Below are 19,308 nucleotides of genomic sequence, written 5' to 3' on the forward strand. Positions count from 1 at the left end.
GTTGGAACTAGCTTCATTTTACATGGAATGTGAGGGATTCTTAAGTTTTTTTTATAGTTTATTCACCATACTATTGGGTAAAGGAGTAAACAATGTTATGTAGTCAAATTCAACAAACATTTATTACATTAGTCAAGTCAATTTTTTTTTATATTCATCACAATAAATACATTATATAAAGAATACAATTTCCTATTGTCGACTTACAAGTTACAGGTACTTTTGTCAACTTTGAATTATGATGAAAACAGTATTTCTCAAAGTTACTGTAAAAGATTCTGGTTATCTCTTAATTTGTTATTTTTAACCTAAAAAAGCTCGTTAAACAGCCAAATACTGATATTCCCCAGAGGCAGTCATGCGCGGCAATCCTCATGCAAACGGTCTGTAGCAAACATCGCTTATTAGTGTCTGGTTCACGTTTGTTTCACCTCTGGATGAATTATCAAACGATACCACTTTGTAATCGAGATTGGAAACCACTCCAGGCTAATACAGATCATTCTTTTACTGTTCTTTTAAACATTTAATTGGTATCCCTAGGGAAGTCTCTGACAGTCACATTCTACCTCGGTTGTATCTTCATTAAGAAATACAGTACAGAAGGACTTACCAAAACCATAACCAATACAATTTAATTGTCTTCTATCTAAACAGAGACCTACTAAAGTCTTTGTTGAATCTGAGGATTTTATAGTTTGTTTAAACATCATAGATTTGAGCTATACTCTCTTGAAACAACTTCTTTGCTTTGTTTATGGAGACAGTATAAAATACCTCCATGCTATGATTGAGCATTAAAACACCATCTCAAAAAATACTCATGAACCAAAGCCTGCCAAATGATCTACTTTCAGCTTTAAAAAACAGCTATTTCTACTTAGCCATAAAACTGCTACAAGTAGCATTTCTATTGTTTTTAATAAAATCATGAATTTCAAATCATTAAAAAAACATACTCCTATTGTTCTGTTAACATGACTATATCATTCAATCGTCCTCGTCTGTGATTGGTTGAAAGATATGACACACCTGCTTGTTTGAGGCCGTAGTAGTATTACAGGCAGGAAGTAAGCAAAAGGCCAACAAGTGTCAATATGATATAAAGATATAGAACAGAAGACGATAGGCCGGCCTACAAACAACAACCAACATGCTGATTAGGCAAAAATCGCTAATTTCATTCCATAGAGAACGGCACGGTGGTAGAGGTAAATTAATTATATTTAGTAAACTATTGTTTTTTTATTAACACATTTTACAGTAACTGGAAATTTAGTAGAAATAATTCAAGACACAACTTTGCACTGATTACTAGCTGCATATAGGAGTTTCTGTACGTGTTCGATCCATAAAAAATGACTGGGGTAATAATGTGCAGTGCATTGAGAGCTTGCTTATAAGCACTACAGTATATAAGAATGAACTATTATTATTATTGCAGAAGTCAATTGATTGATAATGCTAATTTCGTGTATGCTGAAAAGTTGAAAACTTCGTTTTCATATTTATTGATTGAACTGTTTAGGCCAGTTTTAATATTTTTATTTTCGATGATCTTTTGAGTAATAACTGCACATCTACCACACTACTGCTTGAATTAGGTGTGCTTCACACAGGAGTATAAAAGTGATACAGAACCACTATTTATTAGTTATACTATACTGTACTGGCTTTAGATTCTTAGCTTCACTCTTTATCAATAACCAGGAGACTTGTTTGATATCGTTTTGCCTGTTATCAATTATATTAACTCCGCCTGTTTTAGGAGATATATTAATTGTTTTTGAAAGTTCTGATTTGTTTATTTGTTTGTTTTGTTGCTTACCTTCTTGATGTTAATTTTATCAAATTTGTTTTTGATGTATTAATAAAGATGTGAATTGTTATATTCTTCATACTAAAGTGCCTAACCTTCATAATTGTATTATAATATTTACGTTGTCTAATATTGTTAACTGTGTATATTAGGACATGTCCAGCTGTTTTAATTAACTGCACTTAGGAAATATCTATAAATATATTTTCTAAATTTAATAAATAAAAAAATGATGACTTGACAATAAAAGCTAGTTGAAACTATTGTAGCTCTACATTTAGGTCAATGCCAACATATAAAATGAGTCACCATACCAACTTAAAAATATATGAAATATTAAAATTATTTTCGTATACTGTACTGTTATTATATTGCTCATATGGTGCTGTGTGTGGTGGATACAATATTGTAAGTTTAAGTAATTCTACAAAACTTTAATACAGTATCTTTCTCTGCTGACATATTGATGTACACTCTGTTTAAAAACAGATAAAAATGCAGAAATAATCATAATTATTTGTATTATATTTTATGCATGTTTTATTTAAATTGATACCTTTGTAATCATTATGTTATAAAATAGTAATACTAAATAGTTGTACAGTACAGATTTTGTACAGAACAATTGAGTGGGAGTAGTGATTTAGTGGTCAAATGTTTTTTAATCTCAGGTTGATATGATAATACCAGGAACTATAAACTAACTCCACTTCCTATTGTTGAAAAGACCTGGAATAATGTATAGTTAAAGTTGATTCTAATAATATTCATGTATTAAGGTGTGGAAATGAAGATATAAACATTTGGTGTGTATTGTACAGTATGGTGACACTCGCAGGACTAATTTGGAGATAATGTGTACAGTAGTAGAAGCCTTTGAGACATCCCTATTATGGAAACATTTTCCTATGAAATGAATAAGGCTAATTTGTTAATGATAATTTGATAATGTGTTTTAACACTATGGCAAACCCCTATTCAGGCAACACCCCCATTAAGGGGACAGTTTATTGAGTGCCGAAAAGGTTCTATGTACTTTTCAAAATTAAAAAAAGTTGTCTTGTCAATGTCAAAGAACTTTCTTCCATTACTCATAATGATACATTTTTATTTGTTTAGATGTAAACTACCGTTTGTATCATAATTTAAGGAAAACTAGGAAATGAATAATATTTTTAAATGTATGTTTCATTCTTGATTTCACAAATTACTAATAGAAAAGTACAGTTTTATTATAGAATAGAAATAGTATCCCAGCCTTTCAAAAAAATCGCCTGGATAATTTGATGTTCCCCATCCATTTGTCGGTGCATTGCAGGACCTTGACTTCCATAAAGCACTGAGTGAAACATTTTCTCTGTTGAAATAAATAAATACCTTCCATTGGTCACTTTACTATACTTCTTTGAAAAACCGATAACCCTGTCCGCACATAGCTAGATAGATGTAGTATATTTCACTGAGCACTTTTGGTTGCCACCTCATTATTATGCCGCAGCGGGATGGAAGTAATTTTCCATTTGAATCGGTTTTGTCTATTTAATTAATCACAGTGTTACTCTGTTGGGCATGGTTACTGGCACTATTGTGGTGAACATCGTGCATCTTGGATTTAATTTAGAGTTCAAGTCCTGGTTATGTAATGTTTAGTTTTTGTATCAGAATAAAACCCAAAGTTCTTGTGTTTTTAAAAATATAAATTCTAGCATGAATTGATTTAATTGTTCAGGTCAAAGGTCATTCAGATCAACTAGTCAGAAGGTTCTACTCCTATCCTAAGCGGTTTATATCCAATTCTATTTTGTGATCTTCCGTTTTCATGGCGCATCACAACTGTCGAGTTGTACACTCACAAACATATAACCATGTACAGAATGACTATTAGACTTAGGCTTGTGAAAACAAAGGGTCACCAATGTTTAGACCATAAAGCGCCACCAAAAATAGGATGAAATCTATCATGAATACATACTTTCCATTAAGTCTATAAAAACTACGCCATGTACTGGAATCACAGTCGACGCTATCAAAGACCATCACAATGCCACAGGTGAATGTGATCATAATCAACATGCAATTTGGTCCCTATTTTAACACACCAAGAATAACAAATTTGTATGGACTTTTAGTTAGTTTAGAGCTCAACAGTTCTTTCAGAACTATATATACTTGGTGTACCGCAAACTTATCAATTATAGATTCAGACATTTATAAAGGAGGTAGCCAGAATGCATATTTTTGAAAATCATGTTTAATATAATATAGCAACATTACATAAATGAGATGAAAGTAATACAGACAGATATGTAATGTGTTTTGAATACAAACTATGACAACCATTAAAATGCCTGTGATATTTAAACGTTAAACATTATGAATCGTATGAATTTTTAAGAACAAAAAAAAAAGGTTTTATATTGAATAGATTAGTGTAAACTATCGTTTACAAAAAATATAATATAAGTTGAAAAACAAACAAATTTAAGTCCTTATCCCCAGTTTTTGCAGTGTAGGGTGTTTGTACCATACATAGACCAGCAGCCCAGTTTGGTCTTAAAATAAGCATGGTACCAATGTCTGAGTATAGGAACAGTTGATATGAAATGTAACACGTTCAGATATGGATGTCTGCCAATCCATTTCCGCTTGATTAAAAAATATCTGCATTTCTAAAAAACGAGCTAGATTAAACATTGCGGGTACAGTACCACATCAAATTTAAAAGAACTGGCGTATTTCTCTGACTATTATTGTCACTGCCAGACAAATGTTCCTCTGCATGTGGCCTGCCAGAACTCCATAATACTGTAGGGCACGGTATGGGCACCTTGACCAACACCATTTTATTTCCTTTGTGGTTTCCATTTATGGGTGAAGATGTACAGGTTACAAATGACATGACCAGAGTACTGTAGACATCATGGTAATGGTATTCAATCTGCTTGGTCAAAGAGGCCAGAAAACTACCTCCTGTACCAACCAACATACCGTAGATCCACAACAGATGTTCAACATAAGGTTTAATATTAGTACGCCTTTCTCCGATTCTAGATAATTCTCTCATGGGTCTGGCCATATGGAGCCTGTATAATTTACTAAACATAACTGAACAGCATTCTTAATCTACATAGTTCATTCTTAAGATAAAGTTTTAGCCTAAGTATGCGCAACTTGTTTGAATCATGCAAATTTGTCATCTCTGCCGTTCCATACTAAATAGATATTTATTTGTAAATTTAGATTTGAAATATTCTGTACTGCTGTTTTGTTTGTTGTTAGTCTTGTCAAGTTAAACATGGCGAACATATATCATTAAAAAAGCTGTATTTTTTGTTACTTACTTATTTTCATGTTTTTGTTGTCTTTGAGATTATGTTATTTTAATGGTTTCTCATCTATTTATATAAAATGAAATAAATTTATCTCCATAATTGGTATTTAAATTATAATATTATAATTGAAAATAAGTATTTAACCGATATAATCTTCTCTCTTTGACCGCTTCATAGGACATCATCCAGAAGAACAGCGAGCCCCACGAGGTAAATCTTGTTACATTGTATGATGCTCTCTCTCACTGTCATCGCTATAGATAATTAACATTTGCCTTATCTGCTATTATAAGCTACGCTTATTCATTATCGTAAATCAACCTCAAATTCTTCTTTCTGATGATATTTTTAATTTCTTTAGGAATCTATCGAAGAGCATGTGTCGTGTTTGAAGTTTGTTGATTTCTGTGACGTGAAAATTTATTGTTTTGTGATTTCACCTGTTATTGTTATTTATTAATTGTTAAATGTTACTGAACTACTTAGATATTTAAGTGAATATCATTACCTCTTAAATATTATAAATATTGATTTCACTTTTGAATTTCTGATTTAAATCAAATCATTTTTCTGTTTCTGTGATTAATCTATTTTAAACAGTTTATTTAGTAATGATATTTTATAATCAATATTTATTGAAGAATTGGTTGATAAAACCATTCTACTATAATATTCTCTGTAGGTATGTACTTTGATATGATCTACTGTTTTAAAAAACCAGAGAGCACAGATTATGGAGTATGGGTTTAATGTGAAAGAAAGAACATTCCTTTTTTTTTAATATGAATTTTTTTTTTTTTTTATAATATCACTTGTGTAATATGACCATGACATCACTGATATTCTAGTTGGTATTAAATGAGTTTACAGCAACCCATTTATTTTCAGGTGATATTTATCATGCTTTCTGTATGACAATCATTATGTATTATTGTGATATTACGATAGATGAACGATTATCATTATGAATGCTTATATGGATACATTATATATAAGCTTACACAAAATTTAGCCTTTGACCTTCTAAATAGCAGAGTCGACTAACAAATTATAAGTACAATACCACAGTTTTTACTGGTTGCCTTTTTTGGCTAGCTAGGTATACAATAGGCTTTAGTGGTAATGGCCCTTATGTTTTTTTTTAGCTACAAAATTATGTTGACAATTAAATATTATGATTTTTCTTCCAAACAAGTTGTTGGTAGTACTAAAGTTGTACTATAGGATTGATCAAGGTTTTTTGTAAGATTATAGGCCTATATTACACTATAGCATATTATTCCATTTCCAAATAAGCATTTTATTGTATCATTCATTCATTTATATTAATTGCTATACATTTGATTGTTAATATGTATAGATTTATATCATAATTCTACTACAGCTCTTTCAGTTTCAAGCCTTTTTATACTATGACATGACTGTATAAATTACTGTACAGTCAGCATTTTATTTCCTACCCATATTGACGGTTTAGCAAGTAATTATATGGCCTTTGACCTATTGAACTCATGTCATTAAACCACTGAGTTGCCGAGTCTTTCCTTATAAGGATGTACGTATGTCTATTACAAATCTGTTTACCTGCATTAAAACTTGACTTAACAGCAGTAATTTATTCCATAAGGAATTGATTCCATAGGAATTTTCTTCTAATATTCCAATATTCTGTGTTCTGTTAATTAAAATGAATCGTTTAAAAAATTTGATAGTGTAATAAAGCATTTAACAAGGTCATGTACAGATTTGATTTCAGGTGGCCCAAACACAGCAATGTAGGATCGGCCAGTAATCAATTAATGTCTTCCTTTTTTTAAAGTCCCTTGTATCTACAGTATATATTTTTAACAACATTTTAGAGAGGCACCAACGATCATCGATCCCCACCCCCTTCCCCCACATATATTGTAATAAATATATAAAATATACAATAATTTGTATATAAATTCTTACTTTTATCTTTCACAACCAATGCATATTCATAATTTTCTAAATGTTTGTTATTCTTATTATTAAATAAATATCACTATACTGTACTGTTATTTTTTCCTCTTGTGAGATTTTAATAATGTTTATTACTGCTCTTTTCCATCATTCATTATCGTGGTCAGGTTTATTGCATGCCACTCGCATTAAAGGTAGGCATTGATAAACGTATCTATGCCTTGAAACCGTTTGCTGTCATTATCATCACTGTACAAAACCAGAGACGTATCCTCTATATTACGTTGTGTATTGATCGCAGTGGCGGATCCAGGATTTTGAAATAGTGAGGGGGTGGGGGAGGGGCCGTCCCAGGGCCTAAAAATGGTGAAATGAAGGGCTGAGATTAATTTTATGTCCTATCTTTTGCATTACAATTTGCTACGTTTAGGGCCGGTTTGCCCCCCCCCCCCCCCCTGGATCCGCCCTGAATTGTACCGCATGAAAAAAAAGCAAGATAATACAGTACATTGTTTTCTATATTTGTTATACAGTAGATATATTATAAGTCTGTAGTATGAAAGTCAGTACAGTTACTGTATGTATGATCTAACATTACAAAATGCATATTGTATAATCAATGTAAATACATACTACAGTACTGCATGAAATTAGGCATGCATTTCAGTTCCTGTTTATTTAACACTGACTAACCATATGACTTCAGTAAATTACTTATTCTTTCTTTTCACTGGATTGCATTTTCAGTATGCAGAGTTATAATTTCCCAATATTTGAGTCGAGTCGTGGCTGTCAATGATATAAAATTGGCAGAGTTAAGGCAGTTTTAACTTTGCTGTTTTACATGTGCCAAATCTTTTTTGGACAATTCTGTTTGTCTGAACATTTTCATTCATAAAATAAAATTGCAATATAGTTTTCAATGAATTAGAAATCATTTAAATCACTTATATAGGCTCTATGCAGTAAAGTGGTCAAAGCACTCATAGCACGGTGTTCGCCGTACAAATCTCCGAGAATGTTAAACAAGTTGTTTGTGTTGAAATGTATACTGCATGATGTAATAAAATAACATTGTGTTATTCTCCATTAATTTCCTATATTAAATTACTATTAAGACTGTATTTCATGTTATTGGATTAACTCATATATAATTCTTGTTATTTCCTTAGTTTCTTAATGTCTAACATGCTTATTTAAAAATTTAATTACTGTATAACATATGTTTATATATAGTTTAGTTCCATGGCTTTTCTTAAATTACTATAATATATTATAAAATATAAAAATTATTGTTGAATTTTTTAAAATATTTTTATTAATTAAAGGTCTTGTAAAAATGATTATGCTGTTATTACTTACTTAAAGATATAAATGCACAATATAGTATAAAGCAATTCTTCAATTGAATTTTATTTTCATAAAATTATATCATTATGAATGATTCCACCGAACTTTCGAGTTAAAGTAACTATAGTGAGACATTTAATGTCACATTTTAAGGCAGTTTGCCAATTCATTAAATGTCTCACTATAGTTATATCATTATATGTTTTTTTAAAAGTAGAATTCACTTAAGCTGGAGAAACTTAATAAGCCCAGAGAGCTTTAATTAAGGCTAGTTCCACCAGAAAAAAAAGAGTAGAAAGTCTCAAAAGCAAATCTATGTTGTGATAGCTTTCCAAATTACCCCAATTTGTTTTGTCACAGGCCACTGGAGATCACACCAAACCATAGAGATATTATAGTGAAATAACCATGACCAAACCTATATACTGTTAAGGTTGCCTAATGGGGCCTACTGTGTTAAATATGATTCCATTAGTTAGTTATCAAATCAGTGTACAAATATAGTCATATTTAAAGGAAATAATGTGTAATTGATCTATTATCTACTTCAGGCTACTCCTTTTTGATATAATTTCTAAGCTGACATCTTTTGCATTAATATCAAATTACAATCTTCAATTTGAGAAAATACTTGTAATGATATTCAATAGAGTTAAATTAGAACATGTTTTTCAATCTATTGCACGGTATATCAGTGATTGCAATGATATTCAATAGAGTTAAATTAGAACATGTTTTTCAATCTATTGATTGATTGATTGAATTTATTTGATGCTCAACATTAAAATAACAAACAGACTAAAGACAAAATAACGAGCATCAGGAACACCCATTAGGCCGGAAAAACCAGCCCATTTCCAATGGGGTCCAAATTGCACATAACAAACAATAAAAAATACAACATTTATAAAATATAAATATAAATATAAACATAAAAAATAAAGCCCAGTAAAACAGAAAAATTTTAAGAGAAAACAAACAAGTAATGAGAAGATTGCACGTCATCAAGACCATTATAGTTATCAAAATTGTTATAAATATTAAATATTGCACGGTATATCAGTGATTGCAATGATATTCAATAGAATTAAATTAGAACATGTTTTTCAATCTATTGCACTGTAATGTCAGTGAAAGGAATTACCTTCACATATGGACAGTTTGGACTGTACATATAAATCAAAATTTGTTATTCAAAATTGTTTTATTAACATAATTTATGATTAATATTTTTGTACCTGATTTATCTGTTTGTGTCTTGCTATAATTGATAGGTGGAAACATTTTGGATATTGGTTGTAAACAATAATTGAAGTTATAGGGGCTTCTAATCAATGTATAAATGTGTGTGACAAATTTGACTGCGTGACCCCACCCAACTGAGTGACCCCACCCAACTCAGTGACCCCACCCAACTCAATTGAATATGCAGTAGAACCCCACCCTTAGAACATCCTATTCAGGAGATTTTGTGTAAAATGAATAGAGGCAAAACACTACGTCCAGGTCCTGTACAGAATACACCACTATGGGATTTTGACTGAGTCCCAAAAGTGTCCCCTTAATAGGGACTACTATATGTTGTCAGGCTAATTAAAATGGTTAGAAATTAAATTTGTTAGCAGCATAATAAGTACAGTAGGATTTTAACAGTAGACTGGTTAATATATGTCTCATTATTTCACATGACTCATCATAAGCTATATCTAAAATCCACTTGCAAAAATACTACAGTATTAGTCATTTTATTGCTAGCCGTTTTGAAGAAAACCTCTGTGCTAATCCTATCATGTTTTAGGGAATTTCAAACAGGTTGACTGTACTGTACTTAGTTAATATTCGGCTTATCTCTCCCTGGGTTAGTAAGTTACTACTAGCTGACAAAATTAGTGTTAGCTTGGGAGAAAAAAATATCATTTATTTTACAGGCATTGTTGTTAAATTAGCCTAGGGTTAAAAGTTAGAATAGAAATTCGATTTAGAATTTAAATCCTTTTTATCGTGCATGTTATTAACATAAATTGTATTAATTAAACCTAATATTTAATTTGTATTAAGTACTATACTGTATTCTACTGTTTGAATGTACACTAGGACAATGACCACTTGGACAATACCCGCCAGGACAATATCCACCCATTATGGACTGTACTATAATTGTTAGAGTGTGGGGTGTATGACAATGTTATTGTTAGGTGGTTATTGTTTGATATCCTATACTGTATTACAAAAATGTGCATACAATAATATGTCCATTTGAGTATACAAATTAATGTGGTATATTATAACTGTATGTGTATGTCAGGAGTTCTTTCACACAGACGTGTGGATTCATTATTTAAATGTTTTTTTTTTAATTGCCTTTTTGACTTGTTAATCATGAGTTGTAATTTTATGTTTCCTATAGTTGTCTGTTTGCATGTTGTCAGTTTTTAGTCCCCATTTGTATTCATTGGTTGCATGCCAATTTTATCAATGAGTTGAATGAATACACAGAGCTTACAATAATTGCCAATCATGTATTAGAATTATTTTAGATAGTTAACATTCAGAGAAGAAGCTATTACACATAGGTAGCCTATATATTACTTGAATTATTTAATCAGAAAGGTATAAAACCCTGAAAAAAAATTGTGTTCTTGCATTTTGGGAGACGCTTATTTAAGGTGGTCACAGAAGGCCATTTGCTCTGGAAGTTCTCTTCAATTCCTTTCTTTTGTTGTGGGGATAGTTCTCATAAGGCCTGTTCAGCTTTAGTTATTAACCCATGAAAGTTAGTTACCTACCCACCAAAATTTAGTGATAATTTGTCCGCAAAGCCAACTAGTGGGTGAATAACTAAGTGTGAACAGGTCCTTAGACTACCAACACTACTGTATATTTCGTTAACATGAGACATACAGTACGCCTCCATAGTTTGTGTAATTATAATATTATTAATATTCCAATATAGAGAATATTCAACATTCTTACTTCAACCGGAAACATTTATTAATACACTACATAATCTTTAACCAATTTAGAAGGAAATAACGAATTTCTAATTAATAGAAAACATTGACCATGAGGAGAAGAAAAAGCAAGATTGGCTGCATGCTTGCTGTATTCATTTCTTCTTATTGATTGTCTTGCAACTGCACATGTTTATATCCGTATTCAATGAAATGCAATTTCTTCCATACATTGCACTGTACTGAACAGGAATAATTATTCCTCAGTCCAATTACTATGCTTGTCATGGATTTTCTTGTTATTTAGTTCAATGCCTTATGATATTGATCATGAGTATTAATTTACATTTATTTATTCATTTATCTTATTAAATATTCATATTATTGAATAGGACAATATGATTGTGGGCCCTAAAGATGATTATACACCTTATAATTAGATGTTTTTATTTTATTATCTTGGTGTAAAAGTTATCTCTTTATTTATCATTTTATCTACATTATCACAAAAAAGTATTACAAATTGAGATGATTGAATATGCTTTATACAAGATTTGTTCCTCTCTTACTGTAGATTTTATTTTTTGAGGTCCACAATAAAGTCCAAAATAGCAGTCTGTAATTCTGACTGAAATTCCTTAACATACTGTAGAATTGAAATAACTTTTGTATCTATTTTGTCATAGATGCCGTGGCTCAATCCGCAAGAGCAGCTGGGATGCGTGCAAGTGATGCATCTAAGTACGCAGATAAATTAGTACGAACTAACTCAGAAAGCGGTGATAGTACCGGATCGCGAGACAGTTTTATCATCGGTGAAAGAGTTGTCGTTGGAGGTGATAAACATGGATATATACAGTTTTTGGGTGAGACTAAGTTTGCAGCTGGTCAGTGGGCCGGTTGCGTATTAGATGACGCGGTGGGGAAGAATGACGGTTCTGTTAATGGTGTACGCTACTTTCAGTGCGAGCCTAAGAAGGGCGTATTTGTTAAACCAGAAAAATTAATGCGAGAAAGGGGAAAGACAAAAGTTAGGCCCAATGTGATACCTAATACACCACGTATGGGGACAAGAGCCTCGTCCAGTAGGTCACTTAGTAAACTTCCGACGACGGCTGCCCAGGCCGCGGCTCTTAGCACACCAACGAATGACCACGCACCAGAACATATGGGACTTAAGGTAAGCATTGACAAATTTAAATTTAAGAACTCTGCGTGGTCTTTGTGTATAATGGCGAGCATGTCCACCTTTACCCTAATGGATTAGTTTGCTGCACATTTTACAAAAACATAATAACATAGTATTATTGTTACATTAACCATCATTACGAGATATTGACATTAATACGAAAGGCCTCTACAAGTTTGTTTATATTGTTTCACACACACCAGTATGTATAGTGTGGACATACATCTATGCTTAAATACATTTCACACGCTTGTAAAAAGCATCTTTGTTACTTTCTTGTGTAAAGGTTGGAGATCGTGTACTTGTAAGTGGTACAAAGCTTGGAACGCTACGGTACATCGGAACGACAGAATTTGCCAAAGGAGACTGGGCAGGAGTTGAGTTGGATGATGAACAGGGTAAAAATAATGGTGCTGTGGCAGGAACAAGGTAAACAAAATGTACCACAAGTTTGAAGTGGGCATTACCTCCATGTCACTATACTTTACCACTACACTGCAGTAGAAGAACACTCATATTTAGGGGATATCCCTATTCAAGGGACACTTTCTTGTAAAATGAACAAGGGGAAATACAGTATATGTTTTAACACTACATCCAATCCCTATTCAAGGAACACCCTTATTAAAAGGACATCCTTATTTAAGGGGCAATACAGTATATGTTTTAATCGTATAGCCTATCTCTATTAAGGGAAATCTCTATTAAAGGAAAACCTCTATTAAAGGGACATTTTCTTGAAACAACAAAGGCTTACAGTATATGTTTTAAGGGTACACTTTGACCTAAAGAACTATAATTAGTGTTACTACTGTATACTCCAATTTCTAAATGTTCTTTTTAGGTATTTTCAATGCAAAGCAAAGCATGGCCTATTTGCTCCTGTACACAAGGTTACTAAGGTGCGTGGTACCGGTGCCAAAACCAAAGATGGTAGCGCTTTGATGCGCGACAAACGTAGTAACAGCAACAGCTCTATCAGCTCTATAGGATCAACATCAAGTGTGTCGAGAAGCCTTGCAAGGTCCTCAACGACCGATCCTGGTTCCCCTAGAACATTAGAAACTCCGCGTAAACTTGGGTCACAGGTACGTACAATAAGCGTATACCAAATTAACTAAATGTACACAAAGCACTGCATGGCTGATATTTATTTTCAAAAACTAAACCATGGTTTTTATATATTTTTTATTATTTTTAAGGATAAATACATTTCAATTTCATTTTTCAAATTAAAACACATTTTAATTTATTGCTTCCATTCCTAACAATTTCTTTCAATTTTAAGTTTTTAAAATGACTCTTCTGTACCAAGAAGTAAATATTTGTTAACATAGTATTTCTTTTTGTGGTTCAACTTTCTTTTTTCTCATTGTAAATTGGTGTAACACTAAATCTGTAATTTTATTTTGTGTGTGGTTTATTCTTTAATTTTGTTTATCATCAACCAGTGATATTCTATTTTGTTTTTACCATTTAGATTTTTTTCTTCACTTTTCTGTTCCAATATTTTATGTGCATTGGTGTTCTTTATTAGGATGACTTAGATATCGATGCTGGCGCGTCAGCCAGTGATTTAGCCGAGCCAGTTGTACCCTCGTCAGCGCCCACCGTCGGTTCTAGTTCAATGCCCGACAATCAGGTATGAATATTCAAGATGCGAATATTCATTATATGTAAATGTTTGCATATGCATATTTAGTATAGGACCACATGCATACATGAATGCTTATACTATACATGAATGCTATACTAAATACATAACATAATGTTGTACAATATGTACTACATAATTTTAACACATTATTATATATGATTACATACACCTGACATATCTTCATGTTTACATGTGGACACACATTTTCTAGACATAAAAATAAGGAAAAAAACTATTCATCATAATAATCATTTACATTATGCAAATTGCATTAAAATTTGTGCAAACGATGCATATTAAGATATTCTACATACTGGTAGATGTAATTAATTAATACATTTTATTACAAACACCCATATTGTACACCCTATCCATATAACTATAGTTGCATCCATTTCACAATTTAACTTGCAATGTGTATGTTCAATATGAACCACCAATACATCTTTCTACATATCTTGAATAGATTTTACTATGAACACATATACCTATAGTTGCATCATGTCATAGGCTGCAATGCCTACATTAAATGATACAAAAATACACCACCTCACTTAAGGTAATCATTAAGATAATCCTTGTTACGAACACCAATTCCTATCAAAAGTTAGCATGCCTGCATTCTATAAGATACGATCCATTTATTTATAATACTTTACATTGGTAGAGCATATAATACATTGTTTAATACAGCATATACATTTATCAGTATATTAACTCACTACATACAAATGGTATGTACATAGATATATTATATATATAATATTTTCTGTGGTTGCATTTTTAGTGGATTCATAACATAGGTATAATATTGACACTAATCCGTAATTGTTGGTTTATGAAGTTTAACATAATTTCTAGAAATTAAAACAATAAAAATAACACTACATATAATATAATAAACATATGAATTATATATTTGTAGGTGATACTAATTCTTAAATTACAATAAATAAGTTTAGACTGGGAAATTTGGGCTACAGTATGGCTAACTTTAAATAAACTTTATTCAATGCATAATGCTTAGTATTAGATAGAAGGTAATGTATTTAAAATGGATAAGCAATAATAATTTAGGCCTATGGGGTACTATTGTTGCTACTGTAGGCATTAAAGTGGGCATAGGGTAAATATTTTACTAGGTCTGGTAACTTTTACTATGTCAATCAATGTTGTAACCTTGGTAGTAGCTTAGGTCTACAAAAGCATAATTTAAAAATAAATAAATAAATAAAATGTATCCATTTCTGCCTAACATTATAAAAAGTTATATAATACATAATATATATGATTTTTATGTTCTCATCACAAATTCTGACTTTATACCTAGCTAGCTGTTTTCCACTTTAATTTATCACACAAAATATAATGCAGTTCTAAATAGCCTTCTCATATCTAATTTGGACATAAACAATTCCATTTTTCTACCTATAAACCTGTATCACCTATATAAAATTAGCTCTCAATAGGCTCACTCCTCCATTGCATCCCTCTATCTCATACAAAATACTTTCTTAATATAATACAGAATAGCTTCACAAAAATATGCATTTATTTCAACACCCATTTCATTATAACTTAACAATTATTCCATAATACAAAATACTCCTGTCACGTCTAATTGTCTTTCCAATTTATAATTTCTTTTCTAATACTGACCTTCCAAACTAGCGTTTACTCTAAATACAGATTTCTTCCAAATGACTCCTCTTTACCTCCACCTTTCATTCACATTTATTATTTACCATTCTCCCACCACTCTCCTGTCCTCCTCCTATTTTCTATTCCTATACATATTTAAATCATTTGGAGGTGTATGGGGCGCAAATGGTGTCTTAACAGTTCTTTTTGTTTTCCCTTTTATAGTTGATAATTGTTTTATATCATAACTTTATCTTCTTCTCTTGAGTTACTCTTTTACTCACATCAGAAACTTAAATCTATTTTGCAAATAAATAACACCTTTTGCACAAATTTTTATTTTTGTAATTTTTTGCACAAAATTCTTGCATGGGATTCTTTTAACTTTGTTTTCTTTTGGTTTCTTGGTTTTTAAAGCATTTTGTTGCTTTCTCTAATTTGTTTGATTTAGATTTTTATCAAAATGCTTGGCATATAATTGTTTATTATCTATTTTTAAAATAAAATTAGCAAAAGTTTTATTACTGAATATGCATTTATAATAGAACAAGTATGGAATGAAAGATTGATATGTTTCAATAGCTCGGGGAAAGTCCAAACATCATTCAATGATTCCGGGGGAAGTCCAAGCAGCATGCTTCAATGATTCTGGGGGAAGTCCAAGCAGCATGCTTCAATGATTCTGGGGAAATCCAAACATCATGCTTTAATGATTCCATAGAAAGTCCAAGCAGCATGCTTCAATGATTCTGGGGAAATCTAAGCATCATGCTTCAATGATTCTGGGGAAATCCAAGCAGCATGCTTCAATGATTCTGGGGAAATCCAAGCAGCATGCTTCAATAATTCTGGGGAAATCCAAGCAGCATGCTTCAATGATTCTGGGTAGTCCAAAAGTTATGACTCAAATGATAATTTAATGTGTGATGATGAGGAAATGTGATTAGACTTATTTATAGCAATACTAATGATGAAAATTGCAATCATGTCTTTAACTTATTTAAATCAACACTAATTTTAATATATTATTAAATGATGTTTACTAATACTTTCAAATCATATTAATACAAATTTTAGTTTTATGTTTAATATACTTTAACATTTCCTTGAATAAAATAACCTGCCATCTGATCAGTGTTCAAAATGTGTCCCGGTTGCCACACTTGTTGCGGTAAGAATCTAATGAGAAATTTATTCGTCAAATAATTTACACCTCAAATTTATGCTATTGATATTTGGAATTCTTAAATTCTGGATTTCTAACGAATTTATACATTTTAAAACACTTTATACTGTTAATGATTTAAATGGAATATTTGAGGTGTGTTTCCACCAAAAGATTATACACCAATGTTTTGGAATTCTTAAAGAAATTTATCTATTTATATTCTTAATTTATAAATTATTATATTACTATCTGACACTGTGGTGTACGGTTTTGACTTTGGTTGCGTTTTTCAGCATTACCGGGTAGGTGATAGAATTCTACTATTAACTATATAATATTTATATATATCACCATATTTTTTAATGTTTCATTCTGGCCAGATATATCAAGGAGTTTATAATCTTGGATAATAATAACTGTCTCAATTGTACTCGAAGCAGTTTCGGCTGGATAGACCAACCTCGTAAAATATTGTTAAAATAAATTTTTTTTAAAATTAAACATTTAAGCAGTTAGCTTTTTATTCGCCCACAGAATAACTGTTCAGTAAGTTCCAAACTTTATATATTTTTTATGTGGAATTTAGACAAAAATATTTTGTTCCCTTTTGCCTGTGGATAGTTATACTGTACTCACTGGCGCAGAGATGCATGAAATTACCAACCTAAATTACTTTGGTTCACCAATATTTATACCCCCACCCTAAAAAGCTGCCTTATAAAAAACTCCCTAAGTTACTGTAAAAAAATCCCCAGATTATAAACCCTCCTTGTCATATTTGGCCATGTGTGTTTGGCATTGTTAGAAGCATGGTGAACAATTGTTTTCGTGTATTCTGATTGGTGCATTTGTTTGTCTCGTAATTTTTGATTGGATGTTGTGTGCTATCTTAACCTTTAACAGGTGGAGTTGGAACTAGCAGCTTTACGAACACAGCATGAGAAGGTATCTAAAACAAAGCCACACATCTTTACATTATGTTTTTATTTACAGTACAGTATTTACATACATTATTTGTTAGTACACACAGTTCATTATATTACCTTTCAATGTTACATTTCATATATATATTATATTATTATATTTATATTTTGTTCAGGAGTGGCACCATGTGGGTTGGTACGACCGTCTTTGATAATTGAAATGAACACAAAAATACATGACTCTCATAATTATATAGACCATTTTTTTTAAAAGGTTTTCTTAAATTTTTAGCATCCCAGCTAAATTTTCAGCATCCCAGCTAAATTTTCAGCATCCCAGCTAAATTTTCAGCATCCCAGCTAAATTTTCATGGATAAAAAAAAAATGAAACTGGACTTTAATTAAAATGATTCAATGTCAAAAGCATTAATCATGGTCCTTATTTGGAGTACCTACAAATTAAAATTACACCCTCTCCCAATCTAACCCTCCCCTCTCCTAAAATGTAAGCTCCTCCTAGAAACATTGGTGCCACACCTGATATTACATATGCTTTTTGTTCCAGCATTTTGTTTGATATATATATGATATTTTGTTTATGTTATGCCTTATGTTATGTTGAGAATGTTACAATGATATGTTTATTTTTGTTTGTTTATTGTATCTTGGAAACTGTTTATGATGGTTTGTATAAAATAATGTAAATTATTTCTTTTTCAAATAAATCAATTTTATTTATCTTCCAAAAAATACTTTTATTTTTTATCAGATTTTTATAAATTAAGCATGTTTAAATATTATTATTCCTTACAATCCTTAATATAGATGGAAAGTTATGCTTTATTAAATTCTAAATGTATTGTTAAAATACTTCTTAATGTTTCTTGCCTGTAAATAATAGTAACCATTATGCACAATAGACAAGACTACTGTAGGCTGTGCATGATGTATACCCACAACTACAACACTACAACATTCTTGATATATGATACCAAACTGAAATAATAAGCAATAGTTATTCTAATCTAAATAATATAATAATAATTATAATGAAAATTAATTCTAAAAACACAGTATAATTTAAATAAGGTCATTTTTTAATTATTTCTCTGTTAAAACATAAATACTTGAATTCATTAAATAAAAAATATCTATTTGCTTTTTTTCCTATTGAAATGGAATATAAATTATTGATAATATTTTAACTCTGTATACCCATAAAATTGAAATTTTACCTTATTAAATTAAATTATTAATTGTTATTATTGATGTCTGTAACGTATAAACAAACATCTATATATAAAAATAATAAATATAATATTTTTTAAAAGCT

The 19,308-nt window shown here is 30.9% G+C and overlaps 1 protein-coding gene across 4 annotated transcripts in view; it reads left to right on the forward strand.

Annotated features, from left to right (window-relative positions):
* Positions 1–19,308, forward strand: part of LOC144834474 (uncharacterized) — a 47,174-nt gene that overhangs the window by 3,217 nt on the left and 24,649 nt on the right. Inside the window, exons 3-9 of one of the 4 annotated variants that reach the window (XM_078689275.1) lie at positions 5,329–5,361; positions 7,263–7,289; positions 12,083–12,576; positions 12,872–13,014; positions 13,430–13,673; positions 14,123–14,227; positions 17,955–17,996. In XM_078689275.1, the coding sequence (XP_078545401.1) occupies positions 5,329–5,361; positions 7,263–7,289; positions 12,083–12,576; positions 12,872–13,014; positions 13,430–13,673; positions 14,123–14,227; positions 17,955–17,996 (1,088 nt within the window). Of the gene's footprint in view, positions 1–1,085; positions 1,212–5,328; positions 5,362–7,262; positions 7,290–12,082; positions 12,577–12,871; positions 13,015–13,429; positions 13,674–14,122; positions 14,228–17,954; positions 17,997–19,308 lie in introns of those variants that run through there. The other 3 variants (XM_078689276.1, XM_078689278.1, XM_078689277.1) reach the window with 3 other exon arrangements.

The sequence above is a fragment of the Antedon bifida genome, chromosome 2 (genome assembly GCF_963402885.1).
Source record: "Antedon bifida chromosome 2, ecAntBifi1.1, whole genome shotgun sequence".
Classification (NCBI taxonomy): domain Eukaryota; kingdom Metazoa; phylum Echinodermata; class Crinoidea; order Comatulida; family Antedonidae; genus Antedon; species Antedon bifida.